Source organism: Protopterus annectens, chromosome 3.part1 (genome assembly GCF_019279795.1).
Source record: "Protopterus annectens isolate FY-2018-M chromosome 3.part1, PAN1.0, whole genome shotgun sequence".
In the NCBI taxonomy this organism is placed as follows: Eukaryota; Metazoa; Chordata; order Ceratodontiformes; family Protopteridae; genus Protopterus; species Protopterus annectens.
Genome location: NC_056732.1, coordinates 553,157,405 through 553,176,569, shown reverse-complemented (window position 1 = coordinate 553,176,569; position 19,165 = coordinate 553,157,405). Strand labels below are relative to the sequence as shown.

Here is a 19,165-nt window from a genome sequence, read left to right as displayed (position 1 = left end):
TTGCCACATATTTATGACCATTAATAGTGGAACCTGAAAGATTACGTACTCTATTACATATACTACAATTACCACATGCAAATGACCCCAGAGATAGACTGCACAAGTCTGACTGATCTATTGAGTAGTTCCTTTAAATTACAATAACCACTAAAGGAGAAGGTCGCCCTCTCAGGGAAAATTGTACTTAATAATCAATGTAAAATAACCATAGGCCTTAAATCCCTAACTATTTTAATAAGAAAATCTAAAAAGGGACTGTAACTCGTGACATAAAATAACCTCTCAACTTCCCTAATGCCATTCTCATTGACTCTGCCAGAAAAAGACCTTCCTTGAATAGACCCGCTTGCCTCTCCCCCATCCTCTACCTTTTTCTTAGCTCTTCTCAACAACTCCTTAGAATACCCCTATAAAGGAGTCTACACTTTATCTCTAACAAATAGTGACCCCGTAATTTTACATCGGAAGTATTCATAAATACATGTTGAAATTCTCCAAAAGGTAGAGATTCAATAAGATGGGAAGGATGCATACTTGAGGCATGTAAAAAATTATTAAAAGCTGTTGATTTTCGATAAAGTCTGCACTGGACCCTCTGATTATCATCCACAAAAAAACAGAGATCCAAAAAATTAATAACATCAAACTCCACCTTGTAAGTGAAACTCAAACCATGGGGGTTACCATTCAGGCATTCAAAAAATTAGACAAATTCATCAATGTTACTCCTGCAGACAAAAAACTAGTCATTTATGAACCTCTTAAAGATTACCACTTTGTTCCTGAAATACTCAGTCACATAAATATACTGTTTCTCAAACTCACCCATGTATAATATTGCATATGAGGAAGCAAATGAGGCACCCATTGCTGTACCCCGCTTTTGCAAATACATTCTACCATCAAAAGTGAAGTAGTTGTGAGAAGTAATTCGAAAACATAAGAGGTTCATGGTCCTTCCCTTAACATTTTAGAAACAGCCTCTAAACCCCATCGTAAACTGATGTTAGTACAAAGGGACGACACTTCCATGGTAACCCAAAAATAATCACTTTGTCACTTTAACCCTTTAATACATTCACACAATTCCTGACCATTCTTAATATGAGCTGGAACCCTTGAAAGATACTGTTTTAACACAGACTCAAGGAAGACCCCTATATTTTGCATATAAGAACCAATACAGGATACGATAGGTCTCCCTGGTGGATTCCACCTATCTTTGTGAATTTTCAGAATGGCAAAAAACAATGACTCCTTGGGTCTCTCAATATACAATTTCTTGATTTCCGAAGCTGTTAAAAAAAGCAACCTTCCCCTTTCTCCAACAATTCCAATAGCTCTTTATTAAACTGAATCACTGGATTGAAAGACAAACATTCATAGTCCTCTTTTTGATCTAATAAATCAAGAGCCATTTTCTTATATTGTGTCATACTCATTACCACCCAGTTTCCTCCCTTATCAGCTTCTTTAAACACAAATAAGTTTGCTTGCCCCTGTAATGCCTTTAAAGCAAGCCATTCAACCCTGCTCAAATTCAATTTCTTGCATTTGAATTTCTTATATTCTTTCTCAATGTTATAAAACAACATCTTTTCAAACAGGCAAGTAATTTGGCATGCTTTGGGAGGAAAAAATACACTCAAAGAACAGGGAAGTGAAGGAAGAGCAAAATGGCTGTTACCCATATTAAATGCCGCAGTACCAGTTTCATCATTGCTATACATTTCCACATCACAATTACATAGGTTCATAGGTAGGTACTAGGCTATCTGCCTGAGGGCATTTATAAGCCTAGCCAGAGTGTGTCGGCTTTCGCCGCCCCATTGATTAATTAACTGATCCTCTGTCAAGCAGAGCCAATGAAGTGATCCCAGGGGTGTATTTTCTGTTACCCATCCACTTGTCAAGGTTTCTCTTGCAGAGTGTTAGTGAGGGGCTCTGCCTAATGTAGTTTGGAATTTTGTTCCAAAGCATGGGGAGTCTCTGTGACAGGAATCTATCCCTCCAGCTTGTTCTATTTATTGTTGTGGTGAGGTTTAGCTCACTAGAGCACGTGGCTCTCAGTGACTTGGATTTCTTTAGGTGGAGCATGTCCATCAATTCTAAGTTGGACATGGCTTTGTAAGTCAGGCAGAGATCACCTCTGAGTAAGTGATATGCCACTGAGTACAGCCGGAGTTTTTCAGTCGGGCTGCATAGGACATATGTTTGAGACCAGTAATCCTCTTGGTGAGGTACTTTTGTAGTCTTTCCATCTGTTGGAAGTGTCTTGTGAGGTACACCGCAAATGGGGCATTGTACTCTATGATGGGTCTAATGAGTGACGAGTACAGGGGCACTATAACCTCTTTATTTCTAGATGTGAACCCTTTAGTAATTAGATGGGCCACATAGAAGGATTTCCTAACTACTTTGGCAATATGATTGTCAAAGGAGAGATGGTCCCCAGATCTCTTATTACCTCTTCTGTATTAAGGGGGCTGCCACCTATGTGGTAATTCGTGGGTGTTTTGTTTTTCCCAAACGGGATGACTATGCATTTTTTGGCATTTAGCTTGAGGCCATGACTTTGACACCAGGTGTCCGTTTCAGTAACACCCTTTTGGAGGATGACCGTGTCAGCCGGAGAGTCAATTATGGCTCCCAGTTTGCAGTCATCAGCGAACTTGGTTTGCCATAGTCCTCCTGTGTTTGCCTATACTTCTGAGAAGTATATGCTGAACAGTAGGGGTCCCAGGACTGAGCCTTGTGGGACACCACTTGTGACTGGTTTTGAGTCGGACCTGGAGCCCACTATTCTTACCGTGTGAGTTCTGTCTGTAAGACAGTTGGCAACCCATCTCATGATGTAGGGGTTTATGTTCAGGCTGGTGAGTTTTTCTGTAATACCCGAGTGGGGAATGGTGTCGAAAGCATTGGTGAGGTCAAGGTAGGCTGTGGGAACCACCTTTCCCTTGTCTATGGCTTTGGTGACTGTCTCAAAGAAGTCAACCAGGTTTAGTAGGCATGATCTGCCCTTAACAAAGCCGAACTGGGTCGGGTCAAGTGTTTGGAGGTTCCCAATGTCTTTGTTAATGAGTTCCATGATGATGCCTCCATAGCCTTGCAGACAAGGCTAGTCAGGCTTATGGGGCAATAGTTACCAGGGTCAGTTGTGGCCCCTCCTTTGTGGAGGGGAATAACTGTTGCTGTGCGCCATTCTATGGGCATGTAGCCTGTGGAGAGGCTGAGGTTGAACAGCATGTTTAGGTGGGAGGTTAGTTTGTTCTGTAGTTCATGCAAGACGCAGCCTAGGACACCATCTGGTCCCAGTGACACTGTGTTTTTGGCTTTTGAAAGGGCTGTTTTCACCTCTGCATCTGTGATTTTTGGGACACTACACTTTTCCGGTATTGTTGTGGGACCTTTTGGAGGTGAGAGGGGGGTGAAGTTTGCACTGAATCTATCTGCCAGGATGTTGGCAATATCAGTAGGTTCAGTATATTTTGTGCTATTTTGCACTTGTTCAGTGCATATCTGTGAATTGCCACTTAGATTCTTAACATAGCTAAAGAAGGCTTTGTGGTTATTTTTTGAATCCTTGGATATTTTTCTTTCGAAGTTAGCCTTGGATGATTTCATGAGGGACCTCAGTTTATTACTGATACTGATCAGGGATGTCTTTCCTTCTTGGGATTTGCTTTTTTCTGAACTAGTTTCCTCCTTCTGTTGTATAGCCTGTTTATTGCAGGGGTCCACCAAACTGGTTTCCTTCTCTTAGAGGAGTGAGTCTTGGTTTTGCTAGGGATGGCATGATTCATGCATCCTTGTAGGTGCTCATAGAGTGCATTTGTAAAGGTTTCTGCATCTTGGGCAGTGTTATCCTTTAGCGTGGGGGCTGTGAATCTTACCACCTCTGTCTTAAGTAAGGTGAAGTTTGCTTTAGAAAAGTTTTTTACTGTGGTTTCCTTAGTTGGGGGAGGTGGTGGGGTGTGGACATCCAGAGTGATTAGTTTATGGTCTGATCTAACCAGTGACGGGTTGACCTCCGGTGTGGAACACCTGTTGCCCATGTTGGTGATGACCAGGTCCAATATGTTTTCACCTCTGGTAGGGGAGTTTACCAGCTGATCCAGGGCATTTGAGTTGATGAATTCCAGGAAGCGCTGGGCCTGGGAATTTGTACTCGAGTAGTTTTCTCAGTGAATGGTAGGGTAATTGAAATCGCCCAATATCAGGGTGTTTGGTAGGACCTTCATGTTTTCCAGTGTCTCCAGAAAGGTGGAGTGGGGGTCCTGGGTCATGGAGGGTGATTTGTAGCAGGCCACAATTTGCATTGCAGATTTGCCCAATGTTAGTTGCACATAGATGATCTCAGAGGTATCATGCTGCACCACTAACCTGGAGGTGTAGGTATCCTTGATGAATATGGATACACCCCCTCCTTTTGTGTTTCGGTTCATGTTCTGTGGCCAAAATGTGTGGTATGAGTTGTAGCCCGGTAGTGCTGGGGTGCTCTCTGGAGCCTTGAACCAGGTTTCAGTTACTGCACAGATGTTGACGTTCTCCATACTGAGGAGTGCTTTGAGCGCTTGCATTTTGAGATTTAAACTCCTTGTGTTGAGTAGCATAACCCTCAGTTTTTTTGTTAATTGTGCTGTTTACGGAGGTGGGTCTGACTTTTGAGCCTTGCCTAAAAAAGGCACTATGGGGGCATCAAGAGCCTTGGCCAGTATTCGAAAGCCTAGGGGTGACAGGTGCAAGCTGTCTCTTGTGAAGCAAAGCGGCTTGTTGAGCATGTCGTCCCAGGCTGACAGACACTGGATCCCCTTTGAATGACACCAGAAGCTTAGCCAATTGTTGAAATTGATCATTTTTTCTTTATACTGAGGTATCATTCTTGGTGAGGGCAGGATGCTACTCAGGGTCAGGGTCATACCAGCCTGGGCTACATGATCAGAGAGCTCTTCCATGTCTCTTTTCAAGTACTCCAGGGAGGTACATCTCAGGTCATTCACACCAACATGAACAATGACAGAGTCATATTTGTATTTGTTCTGGAGTGACCTGAGGGCTTGTGTTATGTGGCGGATTCTAGCTCCCGACAAGCAGCTAACAGTAACCTTATGCTTGTCCAGCCTAGTGAGTGGGACGTCAGTGTGCCTGACTATAGAGTCACCTATTACTAGTGTGCTAGGTGTGTTATTTCGCCTTAAGGGCCGTGATTGTGTGGCACACTGATTTTGTGTTTTATGTGTTGTCTGGTTTGTGACGGGAAGTGCAGGTTGTTTGGGTGTCTGCTTTGGAGGTCTCTGATGCTTTTGCAGGTTTTTATTTAGAGCCTTCAAGTATGATTTTGTGTATTTATGTGTATTTTTTGCCAGTGCTGTTTTAGTAGGTCTGTGTGCAGCTGGAGTTGTGGTGCAAGTGTTAACCTTCTCCTCTTGACTGTCTGTTCCAGTCTTGGGTGGAGACAGCTTAGCTTCAGTTTGGCTGTATAATTGCACCTCTCGCATATGTTAGTGTTTTGTGGTAGGAGGAGAGGGTTGTCTGTGTACATGAGTCAGTTTTAACATTGCCTCAGGATACCCAGATTCACGAGCTGGACTGGAGAGTGCACCTGAAGTTGCCCTTTGGTCATGCCTGAATAGTAGGGTGAGCCGCTTAGTCGCTTAGTTGGTGAGGGGTGAATAAAGAGCCTTGCCCTGCTGGGCAATCAGTGTCAGGGTATATTAGTGCTTGCTATTAGGTCTGAGCAGTTGCTGGGCTGTAAGATGCTTTTTGAGTGCTTAGGTTGAGAGTTAGATTAGTTTCAAGGGAAAAACTGAAGAGGAGACTTAGTGGAGCTGGGAATAATTTAACCGTAGCTAACCGGCACTGCCCGGTGAGCAAAACCGTGCAAACACGGTTTTTATAGTAGGGAAATGAAAGAGATAGAAATTACCCCAAAATGGCCAATAAACTACTAACTTCTGGACTGGAACCACTTCTCCAGAGACAGATAGGTTGCTCAAAGCTCCCCTCTCTCACAGGTGAACAGTGAAACTTCCTTCTATCCAAGTAAGGTATGGGCAACTCAGAAACTAGTATCACAGCCCTGATTTCAGCACTAGCCTGAAAACTGGACTATTAAATTCATCATCATACTCATAGATGGAAACATTCATTAGTGAATTATCACATTTCAAATTGGAACTACATTGCTGACTAACAATAGTTTAAAAAAGTAATATTTCAAATGCAGTTTTCAACAAAGTTTACCGGCCTCAATTAAGAGGGTTGCTAACATGGGAGTCCTAGTGGGTACAAACTTAGCTCCCCTCAAGAGTTCACTTTTTTCTGCTAAAGAAAAAGTAAATTCGGTCAAATTAATGATATTTAATAACTTTTGATCATGTAAATGTTCTTGGTCACATAACACCGTAATTCCTTGAACATCATCCTTGATATTAAAAATATTTTCCCTTTTGCCTTTTTCTGTTGTTTCTTCTCCGATTTCCCTGTTGGGATCATTGCTGTTGCTCCGATTGGCTGTTGCAATCAGGTGATTCTGATTCAGGGATGCTCTCAAAAGAGACACTTTTTTTAGAAGTTAGTTTCCAGGGGAAACTGAGGAATCTCGACCACCATCAGAGATTGTCTTGTGGGTTAAGCACACGTCACCACTCAGTAGTCTCTAGGAGACTGAGTACAGGGACAGGGCTTTGAGGTGTTCTGTATAGTACATGTTAGTTACACCCTGTATTATTTTACTGAGGAACCTGTGTGGTCACTTCAGCTGTTGCAAATGCCTGGTCAGGTACATGCTTAAGGGTGCATTGTACTTGATTATTTGTCCATTGAGGGCTGAGTATAGTGGGACTATGATCTCCTTAGATCTGAATGCCATGTCCTCACTTATAAGTTGTGCTGTGTAGAAGGATTTTCTCACCACCATGGACAAATGGTGATTAAAGTTCAGGTTACTGTCAACCAAGTCCATTACCATTGTGTATACTCTTAGGGAAGTGTTGTCAATGTTGTAATTTGCAGGGTGTCATCTTCCCAAAGGTATAATTATGCAATTTTGCTTTGAGTTTTAGACCATGGTTCTGGTACCAGCTATTTGTCTGTGTCAGACCTTCCTAGAGGATAACTACATCTTTGGGGGATTCAGTGATTGCATCCAGCTTGAAGTGGTTAGAAAATTTGGTCAGGCAAAGGCCCTGTATATTTGCTTTGACTTGAAATAACTATATTCTGAACAGGAGAGGTCCCAGTACTCATTCCTGTATGTCACCACTAGTAACAGGCCACTTGGTGGAGGTGGATTCCCCCACCCTAACTTCATGTGTCCTGTACATGAGCAAGTTGGCTAGCCATTGACTGACATAGGGATTTATGGCTAAATTTGTGAGTTTTTCTATAATACCCAAGTAAGTATGTGTCAAATGCCTTTGCCAGGTTGAGGTAGACATTATGCACCATTTTGCCCTCGTTAATGGCTTTAGTGACCTCCTTGAAGAAGTCCACCAGGTTAAGTAAGCATGATCTGCCCTTGACAAAATTAACTGGGATGGGTCTAGTGTTTGAAGATTTCCTTTGTCTTTGTTTCTCAGGTCCACAATAATTATTTTCATGGTTTTGCATGCAAGACTTGTCAAACTAATGGGTCTGTAGTTTCATGGGTCTGTTGATGATCTCTCTTTGTGTAGAGGGATTACCATTGCTATCCTCTGTTTCCTAGGGATACGGGGTGTCTGGAGGCTGTGAAATAGAATATATATATATATATATATATATATATATATATATATATATATATATATATATAGACTATATCACTGTTATATGGTACATCGACAAGCAAGGGTAACCAGGTAGTACCTCCTGTGCAGATTATCCATGTTAACTCTGGATATAGCTTCACAGCAGTCTCACTCTTCTCTCACTCTACAGGCATCCTACCTTCTGTCAGAGCAAAATTGTGTGGCAGACAGACTGAGTAGGATGACAGCAGACCCTTATGAATGGAAACTAGATTTGGGTTCTTCCAAGATTTGATCCATCTGTGGGGAGTTCCTCAAGTAAACCTATTTGCCTCCTCTTTGGCCTCATCAGCTGGCAAGATTCTGCTCCAGGACTCTATGCAAGAAGGCCTGGAAGATGGTGCCTTTTCCTTTCCTTTCCTGAAACATAAATGTTCCTGTTTGCTTTTCTACCCAGTGGTTCTCCCTTCATTTGGATATGGCCAAGGGCAATTACCGCAACCTTCCTCAAAGAATGGATCTACTCACACAAGATCGGGGGTGTTTGATACTCCTTGTCCCCATTCAACTTCAACAGACTATCTTGATGATAATGTTTTAATTCCCTTTAAGCACCTATTTACTGAGGATGTGTAGCAGGTACTAAAGGAGGCAGGAAATCCTGCTTCTAGAAAATCATATATTTTCAAATGGAAACGTTTTTTGTTGGTTCCAAGAAAATAACCAGCACCCATTCAGAGCTGGTTGTTCTCTAGTCTAGCAATATTGTGGCAGTTACTCTCCTGCAGCCTTTCTTACCCCTGAATCAAGGTTCATTTATTGGCCATTTCTGGATTTCTGCCCATTTACCCTTCTCTTTCTTGTTAAAATGTCTTAAAGGAGGTTTTGCATAAGAGGCCTCCAAGAAAAATGGTGGCTACTCCTTGGGTTCTTAATTTTGTGTTAGAAAAGCTTGTTCCATTTGAACTAGCTCATCTGACTGATTTGAGGTTCATAACATGAAAAACTGTTTTACTGGTTGCTCTGTCCTCTGCAAGAGAAATATCTGAGTTGCAAGCTCTTACGGTGAGTCAACCCTATTTCATTTTCCTTAGAGACAGGTTTTTTTTGAGAACTAATTCTTCATTTATGCCTAAAGTGGTTTCCAAGTTTACTTTAAACCAAAATATCCATCTCTCCATTTTCTTTCCTAAACCTAAAAATGAGGTAGAAAGGATACTCCATACCTGGGATGTCCACAAGATATCTTGGTACTATCTTGACAGAACAAAATCTTTTGTTTCTATCAGTTTTTCCTTTCTTGAGAAGGTTAATAGGAAGGGCTGCATCAAAACAGACTATTTTCAAATGTTTTTTTCTGGATATTACCTTTTGTTATAATCACCACAACAAGCTATTCTAGTCACGGTCACGGCCCACTACCAGAGCCTTTGCTTCATATATGGCTATTTGGAAAGGGTTGGATTCAAGAAGGATTCTAGAGGCAGCAACTTGCTCCCCTATAAATATGGTTACTAGGCATTACAAGCTTGATTCCTTATCTAGGTCTAGATCAAGCTTTGCTAAGACCTTTCTCCAGGGGCCCCTGGACTCCACCCTGCCACCTCCAAATGTAGTAAGCTATGGAAACTACCCTTATAGCTAAGGCTACTGCAGCAGTGATCAGTACAATGACTAAAGTACAGTTGTGTAAGTAAACTTACCATAACAGTAGATGTTTGAATGATCACTGCTGCAGTAATCACGCCCTTCCTTCTTCTATCCCCATTGTTTTTTTTTGGTGTGTTATTTATGCCAGGGTGTGGACACTTGCTTTTTGTTCTTCCTAGCATTGTCCTTTCAGGGCTCAGCCTCCCTATCTCTGTTGGCTTGTAAGCTCTGTATTGTCACCCAACTCTGTATTTTTAGACAGCTGAGCATGAGCTGACTGACTTTTTGGCCATGTGGAAGGTGTCTTGAAGTTTTGGAAGCTGGCCAGCAGTTATATCCTTGGCAGGATATAACTCTTACATTTAAGGCTATAAAGGTATAGGCTGATCAAGGACTACATCTCAGCAAGCATACCTGCAACACTAGATGCACTGCAGTTTGCTTACAGGTCAGACCACTGCACAGCAGATGCCATCTGTTTAGCACATTATGAAACCTTGACTAACATGGAAAATAAGGACTGTTATGTCAGGATGTTATTCATCGACTTCAGTTCTGCCTTTAATGCTGTCATTCTCAAGAACCTAGTGATGAAACTATTCCAACTGGGCATCAACACCCCATTATGCAATTGGATACTAGACTTTCTCACAGACAGACGCCAAATGATATGTGTGGGAAATAATAGCTCTAAAAGCATAACTCTGAACATGGGTGTACTACAGGGCTGTGTCCTGAGTTGTCTACTGTTCACGTTGCTTACACATGACTGTGTAGCCAGATATGAATACAACAGAATTATCAAGTTTGCAGATGACACCACAGTCATAGGTCTTGTTAGGAACCACATGGAAACAGCATATAGGAGTGAAGTGTAACATCTGCTAGGCTGGCGTGACAGCAACAGTCTGTCATTGAATGTCAGCAAGACCAATGAACTGATTTTGGACTTTAGGAGAGCTCAGGGAGTACATCAACTTTTGGGAATCAAGGGAGTAGCAGTAGAGAGTCAAGAGCACTAAGTCCCTGGGTATACACATATCAATGGACCTGTCTTGGTTGGTGCACACCAACCACACTGTCAAAAAAAGCACAGCAAGGTTTACACTTCCTAAGGAAACTGAGGAAAGCAAACCTGTCACAGTACATCCCCCAAGTCTTCTATAGGAGAACCATTGAGAGCGTACCAACAAACAACATAATTGTATGGCATGGGAATTGTAATGCCTCAGATCGCAAGGCTCTCCAGAGAGTAGTAACAGGAGTGGAAAAAATTATTGTCTCTCCAGTGGCATCCTTAGATGACTTACATGAATCTCAATGTAGTGGAAGAGCTAGAAAAACAATAAATGAGCATACATACCCTGCTTGTGGTAGGGGGAGTTTAGAGGATGGAAGCCCCCTACCCCCTACACCCCCTCACATACACACACAAACACCTCTCTGAGACCACAAATACTCCTATAGACATGCATGCCTTGCCATATCCCCTCCAGCTACATCTCAACTGAAATCCCAGACACTTAAGCCTCTCCTATTGAAAGTAAAGGGCAAAAGTGGGCTTTTGACAATATTAATTAATGTAACTGTGTTAATGTATGTAGCTCAGCTGTATAAATCCTTACCACAGGCATTTCCACTGGTGAGCACATGGCTAATTATCATATTACACTCATATTTTGCTCCCCTAGAATGCCTCATTAGCCCTCTAGTATGCTGTAGAGACAGCCCACTACAGTAATTCTACAGTAAACAAAAAAGTATTGCAGTGGGCCTCTTTATGAATCAGAAAGGGATACCATTAACACTAAAACAGTCACATTAATGTGTGCTGCTGGTGATAGCCCTTTCTGAATCCCAGCATTCGTTTTTCCAGGATAACACAAAGTTCAGACCTGACTCTTCTGCTTCTTAGTGAAAAATAAAACACCATTTAAGAATTTACTCTGCGTATTCCATCTTCAAGGTTAGTTGTTGTAGATCAGAGCATGTATATGTACCTTAAAGAAGCATTTCCAGATATAAGCACATGCAGGCAGTAGTGCCATTTTGAGAGAACAGTCAGAGTGCTAACATGTATGAGTGTGGTAGTCAGTCTGTTTATAAGTTTATTTAAGTTTAAGATGCAAAGCCTCATTTCTGATGTGCTTATGTTTAATAAAGCTGCTTGACCAGAACCCACGGATGTTTGTCTGTTTTATCCTGACCCGACGAGTGACGCTTGTCTTGAACGATCACATTTTCACTTAGTGTGTCTATGGTGATAATCTGATTGACATGGGGAATCCAATATTGGAAATCATTGTATCGTGTAATGATTATAAAGACGTCAGCTCCATCAGCAGAGAAGCTGTACTGAGAAGTAGACCTAGTGTCTCCTTTTTTTTGCTACTAACAGTTTTATCTTTTTTTCTTTTTTTACATTCTGAGATTTCCTTCAACAGTAAAGTGGCACTACGTTTCAAAGATACTGTGGTCTCCTTTCTTTGAGTGCATCCACATAGCTTTCAATGTTTTTAGTCCCATTTTTTTCACTAAGTTTTGTATATGCTGTCCTATTTCTGCACTTACAACCTAATTCAGTACATGGTTTAGTAATGGGCTTGCTGATACATATGCCAACCAGCACCATCCTTTTCACAGACTAGTGTCACCTTCTAGCCCAGTCATCTATTGGTATCTGAGCTCCATTTCAGCAGCATTTTCTTGCCGTTATCCTTGTTTAACCTGGATTTCAAATCTAGTGCTGCTCACATGTCTGGTTCTGCCCTTCCTTTTTAAGAGAAAACAGCTTACACTACAAAGCACATGTGATGGGAGACACTGGCACAGCTGTGGTTGGGGGATCACTTGGCTTTGACTTTTACTTGTATTAGCCCTAGATATTATGATATTCCTGACACAATCAGCAGCTTGATACTCAACTTTTATCTTACTTGTGATGGCTGTTTCAGCGAAATTTATCAAGCTTGACAAAAATTAAAAAAAAAATGACTGCTGCCACATGAGTTTATGTGTTTAGGATATATATGCACATTTTTACGAGTAGTGGGCTATACATTTCTGAATAACCAATTTAATCTGCACACATTCTCCAAAGAAATTAAGCTGTGATGAAAATACAGATTTTATGTAGAAAGAACACATTACATCTGTTTGTGGAGTGAACCAGGCAACTGACCTGACAGCACTGAAATGGTGATGATTTATGATTTTATTCAAAGCATTTGTCCAAGTGCTTCCTTTCATAGGATTTTCTCATAAAAGTTCTGGTAAACAGTCATTTAATGCATTATTTTAGAGGGTCATTTAGAAAGCAGGGGCAGACCCTTTTGTGTTGTTTGTTGATTGACAGGTTGGAATATAAGTTATGTTGTTATTTTCTAAGATTGCCTTCACCATTTATATAGTATGGCTGACATGGCCATTATTTTGGTACTTTTAACCTACATGGAATTAACTCTGTCAATTAACATGTAGGATTTCATCTGCTCCAGGGGTTGATTTTCTTATCCTTCATTGGCTACTGTGTGCTGCTGACCAAGTCACTTACCAGACAGTGATATGGGGACTTGGGCTATGCTCTTCTGGTCTGCATGTCTGGTAACTACCTATGATGATAAGGCTTTTTTCTGAAATACTATATATAACATGTTGACTACTGATACTGCATTTGCCAAGTGAACAAGGAATGCTGTTTATTGTAATAAGATATCTTTTCAAGCACCTGCTAGTCAGACATGCAAATCTTTTCCTGCTTTACACAGTAGTCCACAATTTATCAATGAAGCATTTTATTGACATGAAAACAAACCTAATAGATTTAATATTTTAAACTGTTTTTATCTATAACTAATGTGAATATTTATCGTATGTTAAACATGTCATTGATGGCTGTGTCTTGCCTACAAAAATAACACTGATATTCGAATGAGAGGTATTAAAAGTGTAAAATTAGTTAGTTTTGCACTGAGTTCTTGTTTCTCAAAATAAATCAATGAAGCGAGAAAGACATAAAATTGCATCTGTATACAGAAAGACCTGGGGGGTGGGGCAATTGTTGTAACATTCAAATTACCTTTCTGTATATGTTTGAAAGAATGGAGCAATATATTTGATATTAAATTCCTTCAAAGAAAAATGTTTACTGTGCTTATTTGCAGTCTTTAGAAATGTATGTGCCACAGAAAAGTGTTCATTCAAGTTTTTCTTCTTTGTCCATATGTTCACAGGTTGCAAGAATTTTCCATAGTATTGGAGTGGATATTTCTGCAGATGCATTTAATGAGGTTTGGAAGCAAGCTTCTATGAGACATCCAAAAGGAGAAGTGTCTGTGGAGACATTTAGAAATGTATTGAGTTCAGTTCAGGCCATGAATGCTGCAGCTTAATTACCTAATTCTAAGCAGCTGATACATGTATATGTGTGCATGCCATTTGATGTGCAACTATTGTAATGTACCTAACCAATAGTCAATGTAAATTATTATGGCAAAGATTATTTTCACTTGAAACATAATTCCATTTCCACCTACCACTCAGTGCATCTCATTGATATTTATGGTACCAGTAAATTGCCTTCATTTAAACTTAAAGTAACAATTTGTCCCTATTTCTGTTACAGATGGGCATAAGCTTGTCTAAGAGGGATTTGTCATCTCATAACTAATAAGAAGTGAACAAATCCACCCCTGCAAAAACATTTGGCTATTTGAGATGTCCAATATTGTTTGTGGGAGAAGTGATATCACACAGAGGCTATAGAGAGAGGGAATTTACTTCTAGCTATGGATAAAGCAAGTTCATCTTTGCTGGGCTTAGTTGTAGAATTCATGTGAAGAAATTGCTTTAATGTTTATTACAGATTTGATACTGGGTATATACAAGTATACTTTTCTGTAGAACATATATTTTGGTTGTATTCTTTGTAAACTACTGTTATGACAGATATTGAAAGTACAATATGTGAAATTCAGGTCAATAAATGTACTCTTTTTTTCAAGAGCAGATTAATTTGAAATATTGGTCTGTATGTATATCCTAAGGTTAGTAAAAACTGATTTGTCTAGACTTCTATGTGGTTACTGTTCTACTCCTGTTCATGAGTTTGAAAGCACAGTGGGGATGTACTATTACTAAACAGTGTTTGAACAAACTGTATTAATTTCTTTGCTTGGAGAGTATTTACTGTTACATGTCAGTTGACCACTGACAGGTTTTTGTATTCTGTGGGAATTTTTGAAACACTGTCAGAAATGGTTTCTGTATCCATTTAAAAATTTTGGAAACACTATCAAGGCTGGGCTTGTGAAGTCATTTTCAGACTGTGTTTTTCCAAGTGCTGATATTATGTTAACTTTTATTTTGTTACTCATTAATTATTTTGGGGCTTTTTGTTTAAAAGTAAATGAATTGATAATGTCTGAGCCATTTAATTAAAAAACTAATTGATAACAAATATTGCCAGTGATTGGAGAATAAATAGGGAGACACTGCAATCACACGTAACATTAAAAATTTTACAGCTTTCAGGTAATTTCAATGTTTCAAACAGCAACCAGAGTGAAAAGCAAATAATTTCTAACTAAAAACTGAGGCAAAGTAAATACAATTAAACAAATGGTAAAGGAGTTTTAATCTTGAATTGCTTGCATAGTGTTGATGTTTAGTTATGATGTTCCAAATTTAATGATCTTTAATGGTAAAATGTAGATGACAATGCTGGTGACCCACTGAAGGTGTTACCTGTAGTAATTTGTACAGTTAATTTTCCATCAGTTTGAATGGAGCTCCAATGAATGTCTGGAGACACAGTATTATTTCATGAATTGACTGCTTTAGTGACATCTAACTTTGCCTCTTTTCTTTCTCCACATCCTTTGTACAGAAACGTTGAGCCTTAAAAATAGCATTCAAGGAGTTTCAGAATTTGTAGAAAGGTGGTATAGTATTTTACATGATTATAGTCATCATTCAAGTATACTGCGGTGGTGGTGCTGCGGTAGCATTGTCGCCTCACAGTAAGATGTCCTGTTTGAGTCTCAGCTAGAGCATCTTCTGTGTGGAGACATGCGTGAATGGGCGTACCTTTGTTGAAGGTTATGCATCAGGGCCGGCAACTCGGCATGTAAAAATCTACTGCCAATCATTAGTGGATCGGAGTTCCGCTGTGGTGACCCCTAACCAGGAAAAGCCGAAAGACACAACATAGTCATCATTCAAGTATTTCTGCCAGACGTGAATCAATTAGGGTTTACTAATGCAAATAATTAATACCCTTATACTTAGTAAAGGGAGCCAAATGTTTCTGATGTTGTAGGAAAATATTAATGGTTACTCTTTGTTAAACCCTTGAGTCTATTAATGTTTATGGTGACATGTCAACATAACCTTTTTCATCTGACAACTTCCATGAGAGATGGCTTTTCTTTAGAGGGCAATGATAAAAATACTTCATGTGCAGACATTGTATATAAGATCTTTATAGATGTGTACAAATCTGATATTCTGATTTATTTATTTATTGACATTTGTTAACCAGGTTTGTCCAACTGGGCTTGTGGTCCATTTTCAGTGGAGACCCGAGGAGAAAAGCTCCAGTAATGCATTTTAAAACAAGTACAATTTTAAACAATATTGATATAATAGCAGTTATAGCAAAACGATTCACATATGTTGGGTTACATGCATAAAGTTAAAGTTGCATTAAAAAGAAACTAAGTAACAATTTTACATTGATATAGTTCAATAGGTCAACAATAAACATTTTTTGTTTGTATAAAATTGTGCAAATGCATAGTAGACACATTGGAGAGAGAGGTGTAATGAGGTACTAAGTGTGGTCCTTTTGAGGGTACATAAAGGGAAGGAAGACTAGGTAGGGTCATGGCAAGGGCAGGTTCTGGAATTGAGAAAATAAGCTTTTAGTTCATTTTTAAAGTGTGAGGTGTGGGAGATTGAACGTAAGTCAAGGGGAAGTTTGTTCCAATCATGGGCAAGGAAGTGTTTGTATAGTTTGCCTACTGACCTTTTTGGGTGATAGATATCAAGTAATTGTTGGTTAGAAGTATGGAGGGTCCAGGATGGGATGTAGATGGAGACTAAGGAAGATAGAGATGGACAGAAGGAGGGTTTATAAAGAATAGAGTGTAGCATATGAAACTGATAAGATAGCAGAAACTGGGGAAGTTCAAGCCATTGAAGAGAGTTTAAAGAAATGCAGTGGTGTGAGTTGTATGGGGAGTTAGTAATGAATCTGGCTATTTTATGATAAGTCTGTTGCAGTTTGTTTAGAGTGGAGGCCTGGATATTGGTAAGAACTGGGGCGGCATATAAGAGGGAGGGGAGGAGGAGTGCCTGGCCCAGGGTAAGTCTAGATTCAGGGGTTAGGATTTTTTTGTTCCGATATAGCAGACCTAGTTTCTGGTTTGTTTTTTTTATACATTGGAGTATGTGTAGGTTGAACTTGAGTTCATCATCAATAATGACCCCTAGGAGTTTTGTGTGGGTGTCAGGTTGGATGTTTGTATTGTTAGAAGATGTAATAAAAAAGGAGGTTTTGTGATGAGAAAGAGAATGGGGAAGGAAAAGTAGGAGCTTGGTCTTTTTGGGATTTAGGATCAATAGGTTGTGAGAGAGCCATTGTTCAGTGGATAGTAGGGCCTGTTGGGTCAGGGAGTGTAGTTCAGGAATGTTATTTGTGATGGATATAAGTGTGGAGTCGTTGGCATACTGAATAAGGGAGGATTCCTTGCATGAGGTGTAAAGATCATTGGTGAAGATGTTAAACAAAAGGGGTCCCAAGATGGAGCCTTGAGGAACACCAGTGGAGATTGGAAGGAAAGGTGAGGAGGATGAGAGCCATTTGACAGATTGTTCCCTGCCAGATAGGTAACTATTAAACCAGGCAATTGTGGAGGGGGATAGGTGGAGATTTGCAAGTTTGGATAGTAGTAGAGGATGAGAGACAGTATCAAAGGCTTTGGAGAAATCTAGGAAGAGACAAGAAATGAGTTTATTGTTGTCTAGGGCCTCTGCAATGATATGAGTGAAGGAGAGGAGGGCAGTGGTGGTGCTGTGGTGAGGATGAAATCCATGTTGGGTAGGGGTAAGTAAGTGGTGTGTGAGGAGGTGATTGAGAAGCTGTGAGTAAATACATTTTTCTAGTATCTTGGAGGGGGGGACAGAATGGCAATGGATCGGTAGTTTGAGGGGTCAGTGGAGTTTCCACCTTTATGAAGAGGGATAGTGAAGAAAGATTTCTAAAGGGTGGGGGGACAGTCAATTCCAGAATAGATCGATTAATTAGTATAGATACAGGATAGGCAATTGAGTCAGCAGCAAGTTTGAGGAATGTAGGAGATAGATTGTCAGTGGAAGGAGAGCAAGGTTTTAGCTTGAGTAGTAGAGATTTGATGTAAGTAATGGGAACTGGCTCAAAAGAAAACAAAGTTGTGTTAGTGGGACTTGGAGAGGTGAGTGTCAAAGTAGAGTTTGGCTTAGAGGTTACCAGATTTTGGATGGAAGAGATAAAGTGTTTATTCAGGAGGGTAGCTGTTTCCTGAGAGGAAGAGTTAGGGTATGGGGAGGGATTAGAGGGCTTTATAGGATAGAGGATGCTATTGAGAGTTGACCAAAAGTTTCAAGGATTAGATTTGTTGTTAAGCTGAGCAGAGCTTTAGTATAACTTTTTGTCATTAGTTGTATGTTTTTTGCAAGGTTCCTCAGTTGTCTGTATTTTTGAAGAAAAGGTGGTTGTTTAGTTTTAGTCCAGGTTTTCCAAGCATGATCCCTTTGTTTCATAGGGGACCTAGTCTCTTTGGAGAGCCAGGGAGCATGGTTTGATTTTACTCTGATCTTCCTAGAGGGAGCTAAGGAGTTTAGAGTATTCATGAAGATGCTATTGAAAGTGCTTACAGCATCATTTAGGGGGAGGTGTTTTAGGATGGACCAATCTATGTTGTGAAGAATGGAGTTAAATTGGGATGAATTGAAAGTTGATAGTTTTTCACAGTCTTTGATAAAGTGGGGTTTAGGAATATGGGAGTAGTGTCTTAAGATGGTGGTAGGGAGATGATCACTGAGTAAGTCAGGTAAGGTGGTGGGATCGTGGTATTGGTGGGGGGAATTGGTAAGGATCCTGTCTATGATGGAGCTGGAAGTGGAATTTTCATGGAAGCAAGTGGGAGATGTTATAAGTTGGGGGAAGCCGTGTAGGTGGATACTGAGTTGGGGGGAGTCAGTTGTGAGTTTGGACCAATCAATGTTGACATCACCAAGGATAAGTGTCTCATATGGTATGTTGTGGGAGAACCAGGATAGGATGTTTTCAAGAATGGGCAGATTGTCACCAGGAGGAAGGTAGATAGAGGCAATTGCAAGTTTTTTGTGGGGATTCAGATGGCAGATAAGGATGATGATTTCAGCTGGGAGGAAGTCATGAATTGGGGAAGGGTATGGTGAGAGGTTAAGAATGTTTGAGTAGAGGATGGCCACGCCACCACCTTTTTTACAGGTCTATCAGATTGGAAGATATTATAACCTGGTGGGAGTATTTCACTATTTGAGATTTGTGGCTTGAGCCAGGTTTTAGATAGGGAGAGGATATGAGGGGTATTGAGAGCTATCCATGAGTGCAGCTTAGTATCTTTATTTGCTAGACTCTGAATATTCAATGAGTAAATAGTTAAGTATTTGGATGGAGATGATTGTTGTGACTGAGGTTGGTACCTGTTAGAGGAGTAAGATTGGGGCAGTGTAGAGGTAGTTTTGTGGAGAGA

The 19,165-nt window shown here is 40.3% G+C and overlaps 1 protein-coding gene across 1 annotated transcript in view; it reads left to right on the top strand.

Moving 5' to 3' along the window:
* The window catches only part of EFHB (EF-hand domain family member B), a 511,923-nt gene extending 497,246 nt beyond the window's left edge, over positions 1-14,677 (top strand). The window contains exon 13 of the mRNA XM_044066233.1: positions 13,619-14,677. Within this exon, the coding sequence (XP_043922168.1) occupies positions 13,619-13,777 (159 nt within the window). The 3' untranslated portion in view covers positions 13,778-14,677. The remainder of the gene's footprint in view (positions 1-13,618) is intronic.
* Positions 14,678-19,165: the final 4,488 nt, after the last annotated feature.